The sequence below is a fragment of the Rattus norvegicus genome, chromosome 13 (genome assembly GCF_021556685.1).
Source record: "Rattus norvegicus strain SHRSP/BbbUtx chromosome 13, alternate assembly SHRSP_T2T, whole genome shotgun sequence".
NCBI classification, from domain to species: Eukaryota; Metazoa; Chordata; class Mammalia; order Rodentia; family Muridae; genus Rattus; species Rattus norvegicus.
Genome location: NC_141546.1, coordinates 71417215 through 71438252, shown reverse-complemented (window position 1 = coordinate 71438252; position 21038 = coordinate 71417215). Strand labels below are relative to the sequence as shown.

The 21038-nt window shown below is 45.2% G+C and overlaps 2 protein-coding genes across 11 annotated transcripts in view; one reads left to right on the top strand and one right to left on the bottom strand.

Annotated features, from left to right (window-relative positions):
* Window positions 1–3840: 3840 nt before the first annotated feature.
* LOC134481575 (uncharacterized) lies at window positions 3841–6076 on the bottom strand. Its single transcript, XM_087581926.1, has 4 exons — window positions 5999–6076; window positions 5694–5892; window positions 5362–5627; window positions 3841–4146 (listed from the first exon to the last, which is right to left on the bottom strand). The coding sequence occupies exons 1-4, from the start codon at window positions 6074–6076 to the stop codon at window positions 4057–4059; spliced, it is 633 nt and encodes a 210-aa protein (XP_087438052.1). The 3' UTR covers window positions 3841–4056.
* The window catches only part of Fam20b (FAM20B, glycosaminoglycan xylosylkinase), a 37776-nt gene continuing 22237 nt past the window's right edge, over window positions 5500–21038 (top strand). For 2 of the 10 annotated variants that reach the window (NM_001443615.1, XM_087580872.1), the window contains 4 exon segments: window positions 5500–5594; window positions 7721–7797; window positions 12774–12871; window positions 17231–17734. In NM_001443615.1, the coding sequence (NP_001430544.1) occupies window positions 17358–17734 (377 nt within the window). In that variant the 5' untranslated portion in view covers window positions 5500–5594; window positions 7721–7797; window positions 12774–12871; window positions 17231–17357. 10 annotated transcript variants of the gene reach the window in all.

Below are 21038 nucleotides of genomic sequence, written 5' to 3'. Positions count from 1 at the left end.
GCTGTGCATCTCTCTCTCTCTCTCTCTCTCTCTCTCTCTCTCTCTCTCTCTGTGTGTATGTGTGTGTGTGTGTGTGCGCGCGCGCGCGCGCGCGCGCGCGAACGCACGTGTGCTTGGCGCATGTGAATGCATGTATACGCTGAATTTTAGCTAGTGGCTTGAAGAAGAGGACAGTTTCTCTGGTCTGTCCTGTTTCCTGAGGCTCTGATAATCTTTTTTTTTTTTTTTTTTTTGGTTCTTTTTTTCGGAGCTGGGGACCGAACCCAGGGCCTTGCGCTTCCTAGGTAAGCGCTCTACCACTGAGCTAAATCCCCAGCCCCGCTCTGATAATCTTATCTTGGTCTACTTTGCTGTATTCCCTGTGTGTCTGAAAGCTCCAGGTGTTCAAAAGGTCAGGCTCACAGGAAGGAATTGTGGGCATCTGGTCTACTCTGAAGAGGCAGTTGACCTGCATGGGGTGCTGTCTTCCTGCCCATCTTCATCCTTGCTCACTCTGCAAGAAATGATTGGCTTCTTGTAGAAGGCCTTCCGGAAACCAATCCACTTATCCTGAAAACAGGAATCAACCACCCATAATTTGCTTGATCTCCATATAAAATCATCAGTTCAACTTGTCTTTGTCCTATAATGACGCCAATTTTGTACATCCAGCCTAGGACAAAATCCTGACAATGATTGTCAGCTTTGGTTGCAATAAAGTACACCGGTTATTTCTCCAAGAATCATCTGAAGGTAGCTGCTTTATTGAGCTGTAACACTCTGGGGAAGAGTTTCCTGAAGCATTCATTGTCGGACCCAGGATCCGCCCAGAAGGCGGAGCTCACGCCCCAGCCACGAGCTGCCCTTAGTGTGGGTGCTGCAATGGTTGCAGGAGAGACCCCGGCTACCTGCCCTGCGCAGGCTTCCCTTTGCAGAACTCTTAACACTTTGGCTGTACCGGCCAGACCAAAGCCCCTCAGAACCTTTCAATCCCGATAGGTCAGAGATCCCCGGATTGCATTTTGTCTCCCCGGAGCGGCTAATGGGTAGTTCTTGGGCACCTCAGCAGCCAGCCAGACACACAGCCCAACAGTAAATTGAGTTCATAAAAAGTGAAGAGTTTCGGTGGGGCATGCTGATGTTCACCTTTAATCCAAGTAGGCAGAGGCACGTAGATCTCTTGCGAGTTTGAGGGTAGCCTGGTCTACGTGGTGAGTTCCAGGTCAGCCGGGGCTACATAGTGAAACCCTGTTGCAAAAGCAGAAATGAATACAAAGACCTTCTTGGCTTCCTCCGCAGAGAGAGCAGGTACTAACTACTCAGAGCATGCGGTACTGTCCTGGCCATACTATAAAGAAGAATTGGCAATTGGGATTTGTAAGAATTATCTCTGCTCAAAACGCAGGAAAGCCATATATGACACTAGACAGGGCCACAGCAAACTGGAAAGTGTTCAGAGATGTGGCCCCCGGACATTTACTGAGGAGGCATACGGTGACGTAGTATGAAACTTGGTCATTAAACTGCTCTTGCCACACCGGCAATTAAGGGAATCACAGTTGTGACAGCCATGTGCCTCAGTGTTCTCCCTAACCAGAAGACTTTCTCATTATTGTTTTCCTTTTTTTCCCCTTTAATATGCAGACTTTAAAAATAGATCCAAATAGATTTTACAGTGGGAGAAAATGGTCTATACTATCTTGGGAGTCATGATAGTCCTTTAATATTCAGGTATAATAATGTTGACTCAACTCTGTAAATGTACTAAAAGGCAGTGAATCATATGCTTTAAACTACTGAACGATGGGATGTATGTTATATCTCAATAAAGCAGCTCTTTAAAAAGTATGGTAAAATATTTTTAAAAATATTATAAAGGGTAGAAAAAAATAACAGGAAGATTTCTACCACTTTTGGAACACGAGGCCTGAATGCCTCAGAAAAGAGCTGCCTGCCTCTGTGTGCATAGGCGGTGCGTGCTGCTGCCCTGGGATATGAATGACTTGCTCACATGGTATTGGCAGAGGTGCCCTGTGAAGGGTTAGTTGGGCAGTCCACTGCCATCAGAAAGGAGAGGGCTGGGGACAACTCTGAAGACCTAACAGCAAAACGAAAGAAAGCCAATTGTTCTATCGGGAAAGAAAGGCCGAAGCTACTGCCCGTGGAGAGCTTCTTACAGGGAGCAAGACTTCCCAGAGGCAGCCGAGAGCAGTCTCTTGCTCCTGGCAGAAAATGGCAGAACGTGTGTATGCTTCATTGCTACCTAAACTTACTTACCACTCTTTTCCCCGGGCTTTAAGGAGGAGTTTTCAGAGGGCCCTCCTTAACGAGTTTGAAGTACAAGTCGCTTGATCTGATTCAGGGGGATCCATCATGGTGCATGTGTAGGTTCAAAGAAACAGCATGTGTAGCCTTTGTGTGTACAGGAGCTGGGAGGAAGTGCTTTCTTAGCACCTTGCATTTGCTGGAGGCCTGGGACTTAACAAATTGATGGAGGCTTGGAAGTTCTGAGGCAGTTCTCAGAAAAATGGTTAAAATGCTATCGGGAGTGAGGGAGTCACCTGGTCCTGTGGCACCTGCTGTCCTCAAGCTTCTCTTACAGGGGGCCATGTCTACACACCCATGTTCAGTGCTGGCTGTACAACACTGCCTTTGGCATTAAAAGGCTTCGTACCCATGGGAAGAGTATCCTGCAAAGCCTCAATAAACCATGCCACCAGAGAGGCCCGCCCAAAGCACTGGGCTCCCAGGAGTTCAGGAAAGGTTCAGGAAATGGCTGGAATGCCCATGGAAGCTCTCAAGACCGAATGCATGAAGAGCTGTTTAGCACTGCCGTGGCTGGGTGAAGGAGGATGCTCACTGGCTGGGAAAGGAGCCTGTGGAGGGGAGTTTAAGGACGGCACTAGAGAGGCATGCTGGAACTGTAAATGCCAAGCAGGAAGGTTCCTGGTAAATTGTGCAGGCCCCAGGCTAGCTTCTGGTAGAGTTCCACACTTGGGCTAGCAACTAATATTCCCCTGCCGAGGGTGGTCCACTGCCCTTCATGGGAGGGGGACAGCCAATTTCCTACTCTGGCTTCAACTCCATGAGCTGCCACACAGTGTACCTGGAAAAAGTGCTCCATTACATAAAGTCACAGCTTGTGGCTTTAAGAACATTGAAGTTTGGGGGCAGAGGAGAGAAAGGACAAGAGGAGATTAGCTTAGTTCTTAAAACCACAAGGCACCCCGTGACTGGAAACAGTAAGACAACTCTACTGACACTCTGACTTCTAGAAGGATCCGCTGAGCCTGAAGTCTTCTGGGGGATGGGGCCCTCCTCATCTCCAAATGACCAAAGTTTAGTCTGATGCCTGGCACTTAACATGTGTTCGGTAGACAAACGAATGAGTGAACACAGCTCCCTTGCGTGATCTGTCCAGGATATCAGTTATAACTTCTCATTAACGCTGCACAACTGTGGGTTCATACTGTTAAATTCCATTCCCACCCAGATTTTGCTCGCCCCATCCTTCTTCCCTGACGACACCAGTCCACACTCTTCCCAGACTCAGATTCAGAACCTGCACTGTATAATTTATGTGTTCTGTCCTCCTTGCAGGGGCTTCCTGTGTCCTAATTATGCATGCTCCTTACTTACATGGCCACATCCCTCCTGCAACACTGAGAATATATTGACTGTGAGTATCGTCATGGGCCTGAGGGGCAAAACCCAATGTCATGGAGAGTCAGGCCTGGTTACTGGTGCTGGTGCTGGGTACTGCAGTGACAGGGAGCCTTCGTAATGTAGCCTGGTGACCGGAAAACTGGGAGATAGATTAGTTCTGTGCTAAAGCCCTTGACACAGAGACTCTGAACCCTCTGAGGAAGAAAACTGTTTATGCTGGTATGGGGGATGCACGTGAAATATGCACCTGACTGGATTGCTTCCATGGGCCAAAAACCCTCCTTCTCTGAGAATCCTTCACCACTGAGGGGCATCATCTCCTGCAAGCCAGACTTCGAGATGAGCAACAAGAGAGGCAGGGTCCATCCTCAGTGTCATTAGAATGACGGGGAAGACAGAACACTGTTAGTCTCACGGTCTCAAAGGAACCGTTGACTTCCTCTTTGGCTTCATGGTTTTCTGGCCCAGGAAGAAGAGCTGGCTGCAAGCAGACCCATGTTCCTGTTGAGAAATAAGGCAGATTCTCATTACCGTCCAACCAACCTTCCCAAGAATTGTGCTTTCCATTGTCAGATGATAATGACCTCAAACCTTTTCATCTCCATCCAGTAAAAGGCTGACACAGAGCCTTCTGCACTGCCCTTTGTATCCCTTGAAGTGATTAATGCATCCAGCAGTGATTAAAGCTGCTTCTCCTCACTGAGTTGTCTGGGGTTGGGCATCAAGTCTAATAGTTTCTCTGAGTCTCTTGATTGAAAGTGCTACACACACACACACACACACACACACACACACACACACACACACTAACTTCACACAATAACGTATTTTCTCCACACATTTCCTATTTAAACCTCAACACAATCCTGTCAAGTAGGTACTGTGTTTAACTTCCATTTTCCAAGGAGCCTTATACTCATGCATTATATGGCATGCCCAGTGGCCAGGGAGAGAGAAAAAAAGATCATTTCTTTCCTTCTTGAAAGAAAAGCCTCCCCTATACAAATTGTATCCAGTGTAGAACGTACACCGTATTTTAGGGTCAAGCAGGCTACATGTAGGCTGACTATAGTGGTGGATAAATGTATGCATTATACAGTAGCTACTGTGTGGAGTGGGCACACGTTAAGGGGAGGAGCATCTCATTCATTCATCTAGTGGGTGGGTGCGGGGCACTGGAAACCAAGACGTGTCTGATTTGCCCTCTTAGGGCTTACAGTCCACGGCAAGGCACAAACATTAAAAAAAAAAAAAAAAGCTACTACAATAAAGTAATCAGGATTTTGTTCAGAGCTACTGAAACGGTACAGTGGGGGAAAGCTGTGCTCTGGGCCAAAGCTGGAGCGATTCCCAAGGTGGGAAGTCTGGCTCTTTTGGTCAGGGAAGGGCACTTTGGGGAAGAATCTCCAAGGAGAAGTCAAGGCAGAAGAGCAAAAGAAAGAAGACGATTATTTCTTCCGAATAGAACTTCACCTAGATGACTGCAGGAAAGAAATCGTGAAGGTAAGAGAGAAGCCCGACGCTAGTTTATGTAAACAGGTTTGGAGAAAACCGCCGACGGTGCCTGCGGAGCACAGCGCAGCAGGAATGGGGTGAAGGGGTTAAAGAGGGCGGTCCGGAGCTGCCCGGTAGTCCCGCCCACCCGCAACGGGGGCGGGGCTGCGCCGAGTGCGCGCTAGGATTGGCCGCAGGGAGGGCGTTCCGCTAGGACCGTACCAACAGCCAGGCAGCGCGGAGGCGGGGGTGGGTGTGGAGCGGCCGGCTCCGCGGGGAGCGGCGGCCGGGGAATGGCCGGGCCGGCGGTGGGCGGGAGCTGCAGTGGCGGCGGCAGCGGCCGGGGGCGGTGAGCGCGGCGTGGGGCTGCCCCTCCCCGGAGGCGGCGGGGGCGGCCGGGGCCGCGCCGCACCGCACCGCGCGGGCGGCTATGGAGCGAGCCTGAGGCCGGCTAGGTGAGCGGCGCGGCTGGAGAGGGCGCGCGACCCCTGCCCGTCAACGACGGGAAGGAGGGAGGGCGGGCGGGAAAGCGCGGGCGGCGGGGGGCGGGGCACCTCTCTCAGGGGCCGGATGCGGGGCTCCGGGCGTCCCCGTGAGGCTGCGGGCGATCGGGAGTCCTTGCGGTGACCGGTGCTCGCTGCTGAGCACGGTCCCCAGAGGCTCTTGGCCCTGGCGTCGTCCTCCTGTCAAGCTAAGCTGGTGTCGGCGGCCCGGGGAGCCAGTGCGCTTTTGCTGGGTCCCTATGCGGCCCTCCTGGTGGCCGAGGAGAGCGCTTTCGCTGAGTCCCTACCGGGCCCGCATGGTGGCCGAGGAGAGCGAGTGACCTGCAGGCCCTGGGCCGGAGAGGGCAGCCGTGTACTGGGGTCGTGCGCTCAGAGCGCCAAGGGGCACAACTTGAGATGAGACTGTCCAGAGTGGGCTGCGCTGGCGGTTTCATTTCCGGGTGTGATGGCCCGGCGATTAAGAGCGAGCCCAGACGTCGCCTTGATGATGAATGTGAACGTTGTCAGGCTGTGTCCTTGATTGTGGAGTCTGATAAGACATTCTTTTTAATCAGGAGTCAGTGATCTGTCAGGCTTCTGATAAAAAGAAGAAAAGCGGGGAACAACAGGGCGTGGATGGTCCTTATACAATTATTTCGTTTAAAGACTGTGTCTCCAGTAGGATGGGTAAGGCGTTTAGAATTTGGGAAAGGAAATGTTTAACACTGTCACTTGGATCTAGAGCCAGGTGTGAGAGTCATCTCTACCCAGCCAGGTTCCCTCTGGAGGTTTGCTAGCTCTGGTTGGAAGAAAGAAATAAATGCGATCTTTTCACTCTTGAGCTCTAGGACTTTATAATACAACCAATAATCGGGTAAAGTCAAAACTGTCATTCATTAACCATGCCTGCATTGCTTGGGTTGTAATTTCACATTGATCTCTGTGTGCTCCCCATTCCTTGAATTTATACAAGCCCATTGAGCAAGCTGAAAGCACTTCTCTGCATGTTATCCTGAGGGACAGGTTCAGATACTAAAGATGCTAAATTCTTTGCATAGGCTCTGAACCAATCTCAGGCAAATTTAAAATTAAATTATTGTATTAAATTAATAACTTTCTTAAAGTTTGTGAAGATGTTGGACTTTGTGTCCCAGAACTAACTGCTACCTGTCAACAAGATGCTGTCTCACATTAGAAAATACTTATCAAAGGAGAACACTGCAGGGTTGGGGAGTGGGGGGGTATTAGTATGCCCCTTTAATCCCACCATTCCTGAGGCAGAAGCAGGCATATATCTATGGGTTCTAGGGTAGCAAGGGCTACATAGTAAGACCCGTCAGTCCTCAAAAGCCAATAATAGAGGAAAATAATAAAGTACGTACTATGCGTAAGTCTAGCCTCTCACAATAAAGGACAAAAATTAAAATGATGAAGGGAAAAGACAGTTTAAAAAAGAAATGTCTAACCAGGTGGTGATGGCAGTGGACCTCACACCTTGAATTCCAGCCTTTGGGAGGCAGAGGCAGGCAGATCTCTGAGTTCAAGGCCAGCCTGGTCTACTACAGAGTTAGTTCCATGAAGCCAGGGCTATACAGAGAAACCCTGTCTTGAAAACAAACAAAACTCTGGAATTCACAGCTTTCCTTGTGAAAATTGATTTGCTTTGTTTCCTTAGAACTAGTGAGAAAACCGGTACATCTTGTTTTTAAAGCGCATGCCTTGCTTTTTAAAATATATTTTGAACAAAAGTATACTTTGTTTTTTTTGTTGTTGTTTTTTTGTTTTGTTTTTGGTTCTTTTTTTTTTGGAGCTGGGGACCGAACCCAGGGCCTTGCGCTTCCTAGGCAAGCACTCTACCACTAAGCTAAATCCCCAACCCCCAAAAGTATACTTTGGAAAAAGCCAGTTGCAGATTTTTATTTTTCATAATCTTCTATGTTATAGAATTATTTTGTGCTGTTAATAATTATTTACTTTAGTCATTCTCTTGATTTCCATTTATAGATTTTAAGTTTTTTCTTCCAGCCTTAAAGCTTCTGTTGTTTTTAAAAATCTCTTCAGAATTTTCAATTCCTAAGTGAATATTTGTTTACTTTTAGGACATGAATTAGCTCCCTTTGACTACCATTTCAGCCTGAAGCCAGAAACTTCAGCCTTCAGATTGATTTCACACCTGGTGAGTGCTAAGCTGTCATAGTAGAGACTGCTTCAGAGCGCCCACACTTACAGACAGAAGGAGCCTTGGATGTCAGTTGATCTGGGATCGAACCTGAGATAATTTTTGTGGATTGGGGTAGAGGGCACAGTTACCACGGGACCCTACAGTTGTAATTCATGGGGTGCATAGTAGGTGCACATTAACTGTTGGTTGGTTGAATTAATAAATGGGAAGGATGGAATGTTCTAGTGTAAATACTAGGTCTTTTCACACTCCCCTGCTCCTGTTTTTCAATCAAAAGGAATTTTTTTTTTTTAAAAGGCAAAAACAATGTGTTTCAGATTTCTGTCGGAAGTGTGTTATTAAGGCGGGCGGGTACCTACAAAAGGTATTGTTTATTTGATTCAGTTCTGTGATTATATGGTGTTCCAGCCACCTGCAGCCTGTCCACGCTCTGGTCATGGGGAGCTGCACAGACTTCCTTCCTCCTGCCACTTGGACTGGCTAGCTGAGCAGTTAGCAGGATAACCAGTGCTTTACCATTAGCAGAACACCGTGGAGTTCCTGGTACCATACCTAGCATACCAGGGGCATAGAACAGAAGTCCTTCTCTTGCTACTGAAATTCCCTTCTGACCGACTTACAATGTAAACATGACAGCAGGAGCTGCCTGGGAGAGAATGTAATGTAGAGAGCCTCTGCTATGTGGGCTGAATACAGAAATTAATAAACTAGTCTTAAATAATGAAAAGATCTTCTGATGTAATTCTTGCCAAAACCAACAGAAGTGCTTGTCTCTAGCCTAGAGAGTGTCAGATAGTGCAGAGTGAGACAGTGTACTTTGGTATGTTTGAGGTCTGTACTTTGTGGAGAAGTACTGGCCACGTTGGAGGAAACTGTTAATTTAGGTACATTATAAAAGGAGGCCAAGGAATATGAAATTCTGAATGCATAAGAAGAACAGCCAAGTGCAGAATAAGGAAGTCTACTAGTCTGTGTTCTCAAATGTTGACTGCTGTTTCTGCATACCTTTTCCTTGTTTATCTAATGTTGAGAAATAATGCATTAAGTGCTAATTCTTATTTTAGGGATGCGATTGTGGGAAAGTCTTACAATATGTTGTATACTACATGTCTCTTTATAAACATGTAGTGTAATCCTTATCTGGTTTAATTCTACTAGGATCCACCACTGACAGTAATTAAACAAGGATTAGAGGTAATTGTGAAATGGAGGCTCTACACCCTTACTCTCTTACTTACTGGATCTGCACGGCTGGGAAAGATGTACAGCTCTGGCCTTCTGTGCAGTAGACACCTAAGTCACTCTGCTTCCTCAGATCAAATTTAAGATAGTTAAATAGGCTTGTTAGGTTCTATAATACAGACTCTTCTCAACATTAATGTCTGACCCTTGTAGCCATGTTGAGATTGCCCAGAGACCTTTTTCATTTATTTCTTGTTCTTAGTCCTTGTGTGTATACACACCCTGTATGTATGTGTAGTTCTGTGTGTATACACACCATGTATGTATGTATTTATGTAGTTCTGTGTGTATACATACCCTGTATGTATTTTATGTAGTTCTGGGTGTGTACACACCCTGTATGTATGTATGTATGTATGTATGTATGTATATCTGTACATATGTATAGCTCTGTGTGTACACATCCTGTATGTATGTGTAGTTCTGTGTGTACACACACCATGTATGTATGTATTTTATGTAGTTCTGTGTGTACACACCCTGTATGTATGTGTAGTTCTGGGTGTGTACACACCCTGTATGTATGTATGTATGTGTGTGTGTGTGTGTGTGTGTGTATATATATATTTCTGTGTGTACACACCCTGTATCTATGTATTTTATTTTGTGTAGTTCTTCTGGGAGACAAAATAGGACTGAAGAGAAGACTCAGGGAGTAAGGATCTTGTCATGCAAATAGGAAGACCTGGGTTCAGATCCCCAGCACCCAAATAAAAACCGAGAATGCATGGCAGCTTTTAGTCCCAGCACTCCAGAGGCTAGGACAAGATCCTCAGGGCTAGCTGACTAATCAGACTAGCTAAACCAGTGAGTCTGAGGCTCAGTGAGGAGCTCTGCCTCAGTAAATAAAGTGGAGAAGGATTAAGAACAGCACTGAGCATCTGACACCAAACATCTCACACAACACACACTCACAGGTACGCATACACCTACACATGCATCTACATGTATAAACACACACACATGCATAATAAGAAAATAACATGGAAGACGTCGTATTGGGCCTTGTTTCAGAAACCATTGTCAGTAATACCTGAAGATCCGGTTCAGCTTTCTCTTGTATGTCATAAATCGTTCTTGGGTAATGTCCTTTTGGACTTTCATCATTCTTTCTCCTGACATCTCCAGATTGTCTTTATTCCCAATTTCGTCAGAAATCAGGTTAGCAACAGCAGTAGTCTGGAATGGTGTAAGCATGATTTTCAGATGGTAGTAGCAATGTAGACAATTTTGAATATGTGAAAGTGGTAAACATAGTAAATATTTCTGCTGTTTTTATTATACTGTGTTTCTGAATTCATTATAGCCTTATCTCTCCATGTTTGTATAAAAAAAAAAAAGAAAAAGAAAAAGGCCACCTTTAAACCAAAGCATTGACAGTCCAGAAGAAATGCTTTTAACCATAAAGGTCTCTCTCTCTTGCTATTCACTTCTGTTAGGGCCATGGAAAGTACAAAAACAAACAAACAAACAAAAAAAACAAAAATACAAAAAAACAAACAAAAAACAACAAAAAAAGAGTAAACCATATCTCCTGCCCTCAAGGAACTCACTAGACAGAAGGGTATGCCAAAAAAGTGATCAAACTTAGAGCCACCTAGACAATTCAGCACAGAGCCCCGTTCGAGTCTCTTATTTCTGAAAGTTACTTCTTGTGGTTTGTAGGCTTGACACACTGACATACCATGGAACATAGGGGCGGAAACTAAGGGGCCAAGTAGGCCTGGTTGTAGCCCCGGGTAAGAGGATCATTTGAGCCCAAGAGTTCTGGGCCAGCATGGGTAGCAATATACCAAGACTCTGTCTCAACAATGGGTAAATAAATAAAATATTAAAGTGTTTTATTGCAGTGTTATATATCTTTTGAGAACTGTAGCGATTTGCACCGAAAGGCAATTCTGAGTTAAAAACAACAACAACAGCAACAAAAAACTAGAGGGAAATATTTGAAATTCCACATTCCGACAGCATATATGAAGAACATTCTATAACAGCTATTAATGGTGGTTTATGTACTGATAATTGAGTAATGAAACACCTTGAACCTTTAAAGTACTTTCCACTGACTGACTGGGTCACTGAAAAATGTTTGTCTCTTTTTTGTATACCGGGTTTTACTGAAGGTCTTTTCTTCTTTTTTTTAAAAGGGAGAAGGTTTAATTGGGGATAGGTTACAAGGGACAGTCTCCCACGTGGACAGTTCCCTTAGTGCTTAGGTAAAGTCTGGTGGTCATTTTCCCTTGATGTCTTTCACGGGGAACTGTTAAGACTGCTCATGGAAGTGTCTTATTTTATACATAGTGTATGGTTGTTTGCATGGGAATGAAAATATTAAGGAAAAGCTAATAGTCCAACTTGGACTTATAGGAATTAGATTTTTTTTTTTTAAATACCGGTAGCTTTAAGTTATTTTAAAAGCCGTAATCCTTAAATGGTTTTAAGGACAGAGTCATCATATTTAAACACAGCTAGTTTTCTGAATAAAGGCTGTGGAAGGCATGCTGTATTTCTGATTTTTGTGTGAGATAGAGTGTAGGCCGTGCTTCTGTAACAGCTAGTAAGAATGCGACCTACTGCTATAATGTTAATGCCAATTTGGTCAGTACATTAGGAGAAAGTATTTTCCCCCCTCTGTATTAAGAGGCTAGGAATTTTGCTGTTGGCAAATTGCTGAAATACAAAGGTTAGGCATCATAAGCTGAGCGTGTGTAGTTGTATGAATGTGTACTGTTGGCCTGGATTGTACAAGTAAGGTTGTGTTAAGTAGACTTTAGTAAATGACCCATACTAGGGTTGGCTATGAATGACTCTCAATATGCCTAAGCTCAGAAGTGGGATGAAGTTACTTGTATAACTTTCTGATCCAAAGAAGCTGCAAAGCCAGCTCCAATCAGGCGGAGAAAAACGGTAGACCCCACCATTTGGTGGGAGGAACTGCTGATGTCTATGCATGGAAATTCAAACCCGGATTATCTGTATAGCCTCTCTCAAGGTAAAGGCACTTGCCACCAAGCCTGGTGACCCATGAGTTCAGTCCCCACAACCCACAAGGAGGTCTTTTGACTTCCATACATGTCTTGGGTGTATTTCCCATACATACACAATACATATTCAAATATAAGAACTTTGCATTAAGATCTTATTTTTTTTTAAACTTACCAAATCTTCAGTTTTGCTGAAACCAACACTTTCCAAAGAGATTGATTGGTAAAAAGGAACCTAAGAGTTTATTCAGGATAGGGAATGTGGTGAGAACACAGTCACATAAATATGATTACATACTAACTATTTAATAAAGTCTCTGTGCCACAGATCACCTAGTCATCTGCACACAATGTTTGCAGCTAAATATTTACTTGTTTTGTGGTATTTTACAGTCATAAGACTTCCATTTATGTGGGAAGAGCCTAATTTTAATTTGACTGGAAATTCTAGCAAACAAACAAAAAAGTGAAACTTCTATTCACTTTTACTGAAACTTTCAGTTTCCTTAGCTGTGAATAAAAGTTGGGATTAGCCTTAAGTTGTCCAATCAGAGGCCCAGTCAAAGGGCCTCAGCTATTTATGAGACTTGGAGCCTCCCTAGAGCGGTGGCTTAAAGGACCTCCCCAACCCAGGAAGTATTGGGCCAGGTGTTCTCCATGCTTCTAAGCTACCTGCACATGTGAGCTTTCACTGCACAGTTTATACCCTCTGTCAATACCTTTTTCTATCTGTCTTCTTTGCAGTACCACTGGACTCTTGAGCAAAGGCCTGTAGAGTAAGAGGCCATGTTTCCTTCCCTCTGAATCTATAACGCTCTTGTAGAAGCACTTTACAGTCAAAGGTTTGTCCTTCTCAACATGTATCAACACGAAGGATTGTGGTGTATGTGTGTGAAAGATGAGAGAAAATGAGCTTGGGTGGCAAGCCCCACGTGGGCTGCTGGGGCGTGAAGTGTTCTAGGAAGACTGCTCATGAAGGTCTGCTTCCCAGAATGCTGTGCGGTGAGTTTCTGCCAGCCTGTCATGTGGAGACTGTTGGCGAATGTTCCGCTTGCACTGCCTCTTTTCTATTTAACACTCTCTGAGGTACGTTATCACCTTGAGTCTGCCTGTTCTTTGAAGTAGGCTCTGTTCCATTTAACAAACATGAGAACAAATGACCGTGTGTAGCTGAACAGTGTTGCACTGTGAGAGCTTTTACAGCCAGAGGTGAGGACATGAAGGAGGGCGGGCATGCAGTGCTACTTTGAGAATGCCAGGGAGGTTTTCATGAGTAGTTTGGAAGATACCCAGTGACCCTGCTTTTCTTTTCTTGCATCTGAAGTGGAGGATCTTAAAATTCCAGCTTGCAGAGTATATAATAAACTGTCTCGAATCTAAAAGGATAAAATACAGCCCAGATGCTGGGTCCTGGGCACCCTTTCTCAAATGTAAAGGAGTCATGTTTCTGGGCATGGGATGTACAAGGCAATTTAAGTCAATTTGTGCTCAAAACGACACTGGTCAAAGCTGGGAGGTGTGAACAGGATGGGAGGAGCTAGAAGCGCCCTTAGAGCTGGGCCTTGGGAGAGGATTGGGCTTTAAACAAGAGGAGGTAAGAGAAGGGGGCGTTGTAAGGGTGTTGAGGGTGAGGAATGGTGGAAGCAAAGGGCAGCTGTAAATCAAGAGGAGACCCAGCATCCATAAGTTCATTTGTCAGAAGCCAAGGTGGAAGTGAGGGAGCTACTTCACTTAGAGCAGTGTTCTCAACCTTCGGCCCTTTGGTACCTATGGTTCCTCATGTTGTGGTGACCCTAACTGTGAAGTTATTTTTGTTGCTACTTCATAACTGTAATTTTTGCCACTGTTAGGAGTTGTAAATATCTGTTTCCCAACAATGGTCTTATATGACCCCTGTGAAAGGGTCACTTGACACCAAAGGGCTGAGACCCACAGGTTGAGAACTGTTGATTTAGAATAAGCCTTTAATGCCCTATTAAGGAGTTTTTAGAATTCAGGATGATCGGGGGACTAGTTATACTCCACTGAAGCCCACAGGTTCAGAAATCTGTCCTGACCATCACACTGAGCTTGTGTCCAGGGTTGTAGATGTGGAACAGACTTGTGAAGAATAATGCCAAGTCACAGGCAGATGTGTGGGCACAGCCTGTGATCCCTCCACTCACCACACTAAATGGCAGTGGGTCAGCTACACAGCACAGCGAGGCCCCGCTAAACAGTTCCTCTCAAACAGAGAAGAGAGACTAGTGCCACCCTGCAGTCTCATACCCATATGTGTCAACTCATGAGTCACAAGCGTGAAAGCACACTTCCCTTTTTCCACATCTGCTCTCACTGTAATTCTTCAAAGTTGAATAGTGATAATGTAATAATTTAATTTCATTCCCCCAGTATAAATTTCTGTTGTACCTGAATAGATGAATTGTTTACAGTGCAGAATTGATGAGTGTGTGCTTCTGAGGCCTTTTCAAAAAGGTAATGAGATTTCAAAACTTAACACTTAGAATCTGGATTTCCAATGTGAATCTTTTTGTCTTAATTTTGGAATTGTTTTTTTTTTAAAGATTTATTTCATGTATATGAGTACACTGTCATTGTCTTCAGACACACCAGAAGAGAACATTACAGATGGTTGTGAGCCACCATATGGTTGCTGGGAATTGAACTCAGGACCTCTGGAAGAGCAATCAGTGCTCTTAACCGCTGAGCCATCTCTCCAGCCCAATTTTGGAACTGTTAAAGCTTCCTATTTCTTTGGTAATTAGAAAGACCAATATGGCTGGGGTGTATAGCTCAGTGGTGGGGCATTTGGTTAGCATTCCCAAGGCTCTGGGTACCATCCCCAGCACAACAAACAAAACAGCTTCAAGACCAGATGGGGTAGTACATGTCTGCAGTCCCTGCAGGTGGGGAGGGGGATAGAAAGATTGCTTCAGGTTCCAGGCCAGCCAAAACAAAACAAACAGAAACAGGTTTGGAAGTGCTATTTATATGTAATATGAGGGAAGATTCTCCATTCTGCATAAAATATGCATACCCTGTAATATATATATATATGTGTGTATATATACATACATATATATATATGTGTGTGTGTGTATGTGTATATACACACATATATAAAATCAAAGTCAATTAGCCAGACTTTAGTTCCCAAGTGCATTTATAGAAAGGAAAAGCCTGTTTGGCTGTCTCTTTGGGTCAGAGGTGCTAAAGGTGCTGCTGCCTTTCTGTTTCCTTTACCACTGCACCCTGCAATGTTTACTGTTGACCAAATGGAGAAAGACCTGGAGCTAATACTGAATCCACTCTCCTGACACTGCGTGTGCATAATTGCCAGGAACAGCTTTTACTGAGTGCCATGCCAAAGCCAATACCATCACAATTACAGTTAGCATAATGAAACCCATTACTCTGTGTGCTAACTTAAAAAATAACCAATAAAAACAATTACATTTAGTTGCACCCACACAGCTTTTGTCCTGGCTTAACAGTGTGGTGAGCAATGGCTGTGTCATTAGGACTTGACTTTAACTTTCACTTTCTGCTGCTTCCTTCATGAAAAGAACAGGAAGGAGTGATTGGTTCTTCAGAATGAATGTCACATCATCTGGTTCAAGGCCAGGCATTGCTCAGAATTTTGCTTTTGCGTTGTTTACCTTTGTTAAAGAACCTCAAATGTAGATGGGAACGTCTCAGCAAAGTCGTTTGCTCCATTTTTGTGTTGGTCCTATTTCTTAGATTAATGGTTTGAGTTGTTGAGTGAATTGTAGAATGAAGCAGCACCCTGTTATCTTCTTGTCATTTATCTTGTTCCACTGCTGTACAATGCAGTCTGTAGGCATATAGCAGAGTGAGCTTGTGCACATTTTAAAATGGCCTCGTGGAGCTGGGCAGTGTAGCCATGTCTGTAATTACAACACTTGTGCAGTGTTAGCAGGAGGACCATGAGTTCAGCCCTGGACTATACAAGACTTAGTCTTTAAAAAAAAATCCCAGTGGAGTGGAAAAGCAAGCTCTCAGCATACAAATAAAACTGAATTGTGGGGCTGGGGATTTAGCTCAGTTGTAGAGCGCTTACCTAGGAAGCGCAGGGCCCTGGGTTCGGTCCCCAGCTCCGAAAAAAAGAACAAAAAAAAAAAAACTGAATTGTACGTTTTGACACCTCTGTCTTGACACTCACCAGAGTGTGTGACTGCACACTGGAAGCTGCACTCATTTTGGCCCATGGCATTAGCTTTTTGGCCCATGGCATTAGCATCCTTGCTGTTTGCCCCACCATTGGAGGCATGATAGAGTTAGATTTTGAGAGCTGTCTGCTCACTGTCCGTTAACAGCCAGATGGCTTAGGGAGATGGTTTTCCTTTACTTAATTCATCCAGATTTGACTATCTATACTTTACCAGAGACAACAGTTAGTAGAGGTCTGATTCATCCAGATTTAACTATCTATACTTTACCTGGGACAACAGTTAGTGGGATCTGATTAAGGAGAGGACTGAGCTGTGTTGTACTTAATCACATGCACGTAGCCACTGTCTGTGTGACCACTGGGTATTTGCATTTGAAAAGGAGTTATGCCTCTCTCCTGGACCCCCCCTCCCCCCTCCCCCCAGAGCTGGGGACCGAACCCAGGGCCTTGCACTTGCTTCAAGCGCTGTACCACTGAGCTAAATCCCCAACCCCCCTTGTTGTTATTCTTGGGACTTCCTATTGCACAAAGTGTCAGAAAATTTACCTGTTGGAAGGAACTCGGAAATTACATGACAAGGGTTCCCTTACGGATCTTGAAGAGTAAACCTTGGAGTTAAGAACTATGCTTACGGGGCTGGGGATTTAGCTCAGCGGTAGAGCGCTTGAAGGCCCTGGGTTTGGTCCCCAGCTCCGGAAAAAAAGAAAAAAAAAAAAAGAACTATGCTTAGCTCAGTGTTTTGCTTTCATTCTTTCGCCTCCTATTTTTATAATTTTTGGAAATATATATAGCAGCCAGATGGCTCCTAGATGAGCCCCATCCTAATTAAAATGGGAATGTGTTTCCTATAATTTCCGTGTACCCAGTTCTTCTGAGGCTTTTTGCACATGGTGGTCAGTTAATGGGCCTTCTCAAGCATAATGTTAGCAATGAATCACTAAACGGGCAAGATGTAGAGGGAGAGGGCTAGAATTCCCGATCAAGTCACACTTTGTACTTTGGCCTACAGGAACCGTGGAGGTGCTGCAGTGAAGAAATGTGTAATCATGGAGTCTCCTTGCTAATCGTCGCCACCTGTCCCCCGTGATAAGCCGGCAGGGACCAGCAGGGACGTGGGTCGAGGAGGAGAGGCCACCATGAAGCTGAAGCAGCGGGTTGTGGTGTTAGCAATCCTGCTCGTCATTTTTATCTTCACCAAAGTGTTCCTGATAGACAATTTAGACACATCAGCTGCCAACCGAGAGGACCAGAGGGCGTTTCACCGCATGATGACCGGCTTGCGGGTGGAGCTGGTGCCCAAGCTGGACCACACCCTGCAGTCTCCTTGGGAGATTGCAGCCCAGTGGGTGGTGCCCCGGGAAGTGTACCCTGAAGAGACCCCAGAGCTGGGAGCAGTCATGCATGCCATGGCCACTAAGAAAATCATCAAAGCTGACGTGGGCTACAAAGGGACACAGCTGAAAGCTTTACTGACTCTTGAAGGAGGACAGAAAGTTGTCTTCAAGCCTAAGCGGTGAGTCTTTATCATAGAACGTGGATGCGCTGGTCGCTGATTCCGTCAGCTTGGGGTTCACAGAAGAATATTCTTGTTGTTATTCTTTTCATAAAATGACAGAGCTAGACTGGAACATCTCCAAAGTCTTTCTAGTTCTGAAGGTTTAGCGAGTCTTTGGGAGAGATCTATGGGAACCTGTTGTGATCCCTTTAGGACTTGTAAAGGCCAGCTATGGTGGCTCAGGCAGACCAGTCACCTGCACTCAGGAGTTTGGCAGAGGGACTGTTACAAGTGGGAGGGCAGCCTGGGCCATTACAGTAAGGTGCAAACCAACAGCTGAGCCTACGACCAGAGCTGTGTCGATTGCTCTGGGACTTTGTTTGTTCGGTTATTTTGAGACAGTTTTACTGTATAACCCAGGCTGGCCTCAACTTGGTAATCCTCCTGCATCATGCAGGCCTGAGCTTCCATGCTTGGCTGTCAGTTCCTAATATACTAAATACCTTCAGTGTGGCAAGTATTAGAGGTACAAAGTAAACTGAGTAGAGATAAAAATTTTCCCCTCCACTGAAAGTACAACTAAACACTGGATCTCCAAAGATGAGGAGGTAGGATAGAGAGCAGACTTCCAGGGGGTCCCTGTCAGGGCTGAAGCATTGGTTCCTCTAGCTAGAGCTTTCGTTGTGTTTCGTTTCTGATTTTTGAGCAGTTTCAGATTCATTTAAGGAAGAATACTAGGTAAGTCCCATTAACTACCTTTCCCGCCAATTTTCCCAAGTTACTAGTGTTGTTCAGTTATCCAGTCGATGAGCCAATAATAGTATGTTAATTTAAGTCCATGGTTTGGCTGGGCCTAGTGGTGCACACTTTTAATACAGCACATGGGAGTCAGATCTCTGAGTGTGAAGCCAGCCTTGTCACACACACACACACACACACACACACACACACACACACACACACACAATGTGGTATTTACTGAGGTTTTTTAGTATATTATACAAGTGAATTTTTTTCTCAACGTACTTGTATTCGTTCTAGAAGTAAATTGATTTTGTAGGCAACAGACAACTGCAGTGCAGAGACACCGTGACCGAGGCAGTGCGTATAATGGGGCTGGCTTACAGCTTCAGAGGTTTAGTCCTTCTCATCATGGAGAGAGCATGGCAGGAGGCAGGCATGGTGCTACGCTATATCCTGATCTACAAGCAGGGGCAGAGAGGAGGTACTGGCATGGACTTTTAAAACCTCAAAGCCTTCCCTCTGTGGCACCCTTCTTCTAACAAGTCCATACCTAGTCTAACAAGCCACACCTGCTTATCCTAACAACCCTTTCAAAAGTACTGCTCCCCTAGGACTAAGCCTGTGGGGGGCCATTCTTATTCAGACTACCACATTAGCTAAAGCAGCAAGCTTTGGAAAGAGACATGTCTCAAGAATAATAAGGTAGAGAACAATAAAGGAAAGATACCAGCCTCTGGCTTCCATACACACTCACACAGGCAGACACATCTATACACACATATGTGAACAAGTCCAGGCATGGTGACGTGTGCTTGTGAGCTTAGTACTGGGGAAGCTGGGTCAGTGGATTCTTGGGTCCCACTGGCCCACCAATAAGTTTAGTGTCAATGAGAACACTTTAAAAAGTTATATGGTGCTTAAAGATCCTCTAGCCACCACATGTGCACACATAGGCACACACTCACATACAACTCAGAATTCCAACTTCCTGACCCCATTGTGGTTCCTTCATTTTGATTCTTACTCCTTCTCTTTGCTCTGGAGCCTACTCTCAGAGTCCCGAGGTGCCTCAGGTTCAGTGGGAGGGTGTGCTGTACCACATCTCTTGGTGTCTCATGACTGTGCTGAAGTCCTGAAATGTATTCAAGGCCTGTCCCCCAGCTGAATGGCCATCTGCACCTGAGGTAGAGATACGAGTGCTTGCTACCGTGTCAGCTTCTGCTGCAGTGGTATTTTTAAACTGACGATTGAAAGGCAGCCAGGCTAAACCTAAGGAACCTAAGAAATTACTTGGAGTAATTACCAGGAGTTTAATGCATGGTTCAAGATCAGGCTAAGAAGACGGTGCTACGTGACTGCCTTCTAACAGGACCCCTGTGCCATTTGCCTTGAAATACATGCTTTAGAATAGGGTTCTCACTTTGTGTTCTAAGAACAGTGAAGGTCATTTCTTCTTGTAGTTCCATTTTCCACTTGATGATCACTGTTTCAGCATCAGAAATGCTATGTTCCGTGGTACCGCTCTTCACCTGAGTCTCAGCTTCTATGTCACAATTTCTTTCTAAAGTCCCATAGGTCCTGTACTGGCTGTTTTTGTGTGTCAGCTTGACACAAGCTGGGGTTATCACAGAGACAGGAGCCTCCCTTGAGACCCAGCTGTAAGGCATTTTCTCAACTAGTGATCAAGTGGGGAGGTGTGGATGGTGCCATCCCTGGTAGTCTTGGATTCTGTAAGAGAGCAGGCTGAGCAAGCCAGGGGAAGCAAGCCAGTAACATCCCTCCATGACCTCTGCATCAGCTCCTGCTTCCTGACCTGCTTGAGTCCCAGTCCTGACTTTCTTTGGTGATGAACAGCAATGTGGAAGTGTGAGCTGAATAAACCCTTTTCTCCCCAGCTCGCTTCCTGGTCATGGTGTTTGTGCAGAAACCTTGACCAAGACAGGCCCCCTTTGATTCAGGAATGCAAATGAGCAGCCATAGGTGAATTAAATACTTTTTCCTTCCTAATTTGAAAGAAAGGTGCCAGTTTTTCTTTCTGTAATGCGTGTGGCATAAAATCGTCAGAATGCTTGACATGAAAGAGAACGTCTAATTCCCTCAGCCAGTCCCAGTCTTACAGTAAGGGATCTCTGAGATGCAGGACAGACCCGGTCTTACAGTAAGGGGTCTCTGAGATGCAGGACAGAAAGGTTTTGGTCAGGGCTATCCTCTTACCACCAGTCCAGGATAAATTTGAAAAGAGAGAACAGGCATGGTTATTCAAACTGCTGTTTGCAGAAGCAACTTTGCCTTCCCATTAACAAAACCAGGTGTCAGCAAGAGCTTCCCCAAGAAACTTTTTTTTTAAACATTTATGTATTATGTATACATCATACAGCTTTCTGCCTGCATGTATGCCTGCAGGCCAGAAGAGGGCACTAGATCTGATTATAGATGGGTGTAAACCACCATTTGGTTGCTGGGGATTGAACTCAGGACCTCTGGAAGAACAGACAGTGCTCTTAACCTCTGAGCCATCTCTCCAGCCCATCCCCAAGAAACTTAAACTTCTCCTATAAGCCTTGCAACATTAATAAAC

Excerpts from the sequence above, each read along its gene's own strand:
- LOC134481575 (XM_087581926.1), bottom strand. The coding sequence starts at position 6,076 with ATGAAACCGCCAGCGCAGCCCACTCTGGACAGTCTCATCTCAAGTTGT. Across the intron at positions 5,893-5,998 it reads GCTCTGAGCGCACGACCCCA|GAGGGCCGCATAGGGACCCA; the intron begins GTACACGGCTGC and ends CTCGGCCACCAG. Across the intron at positions 4,147-5,361 it reads TCCGCGCTGCCTGGCTGTTG|GAACATGGGTCTGCTTGCAG; the intron begins GTACGGTCCTAG and ends ATTTCTCAACAG.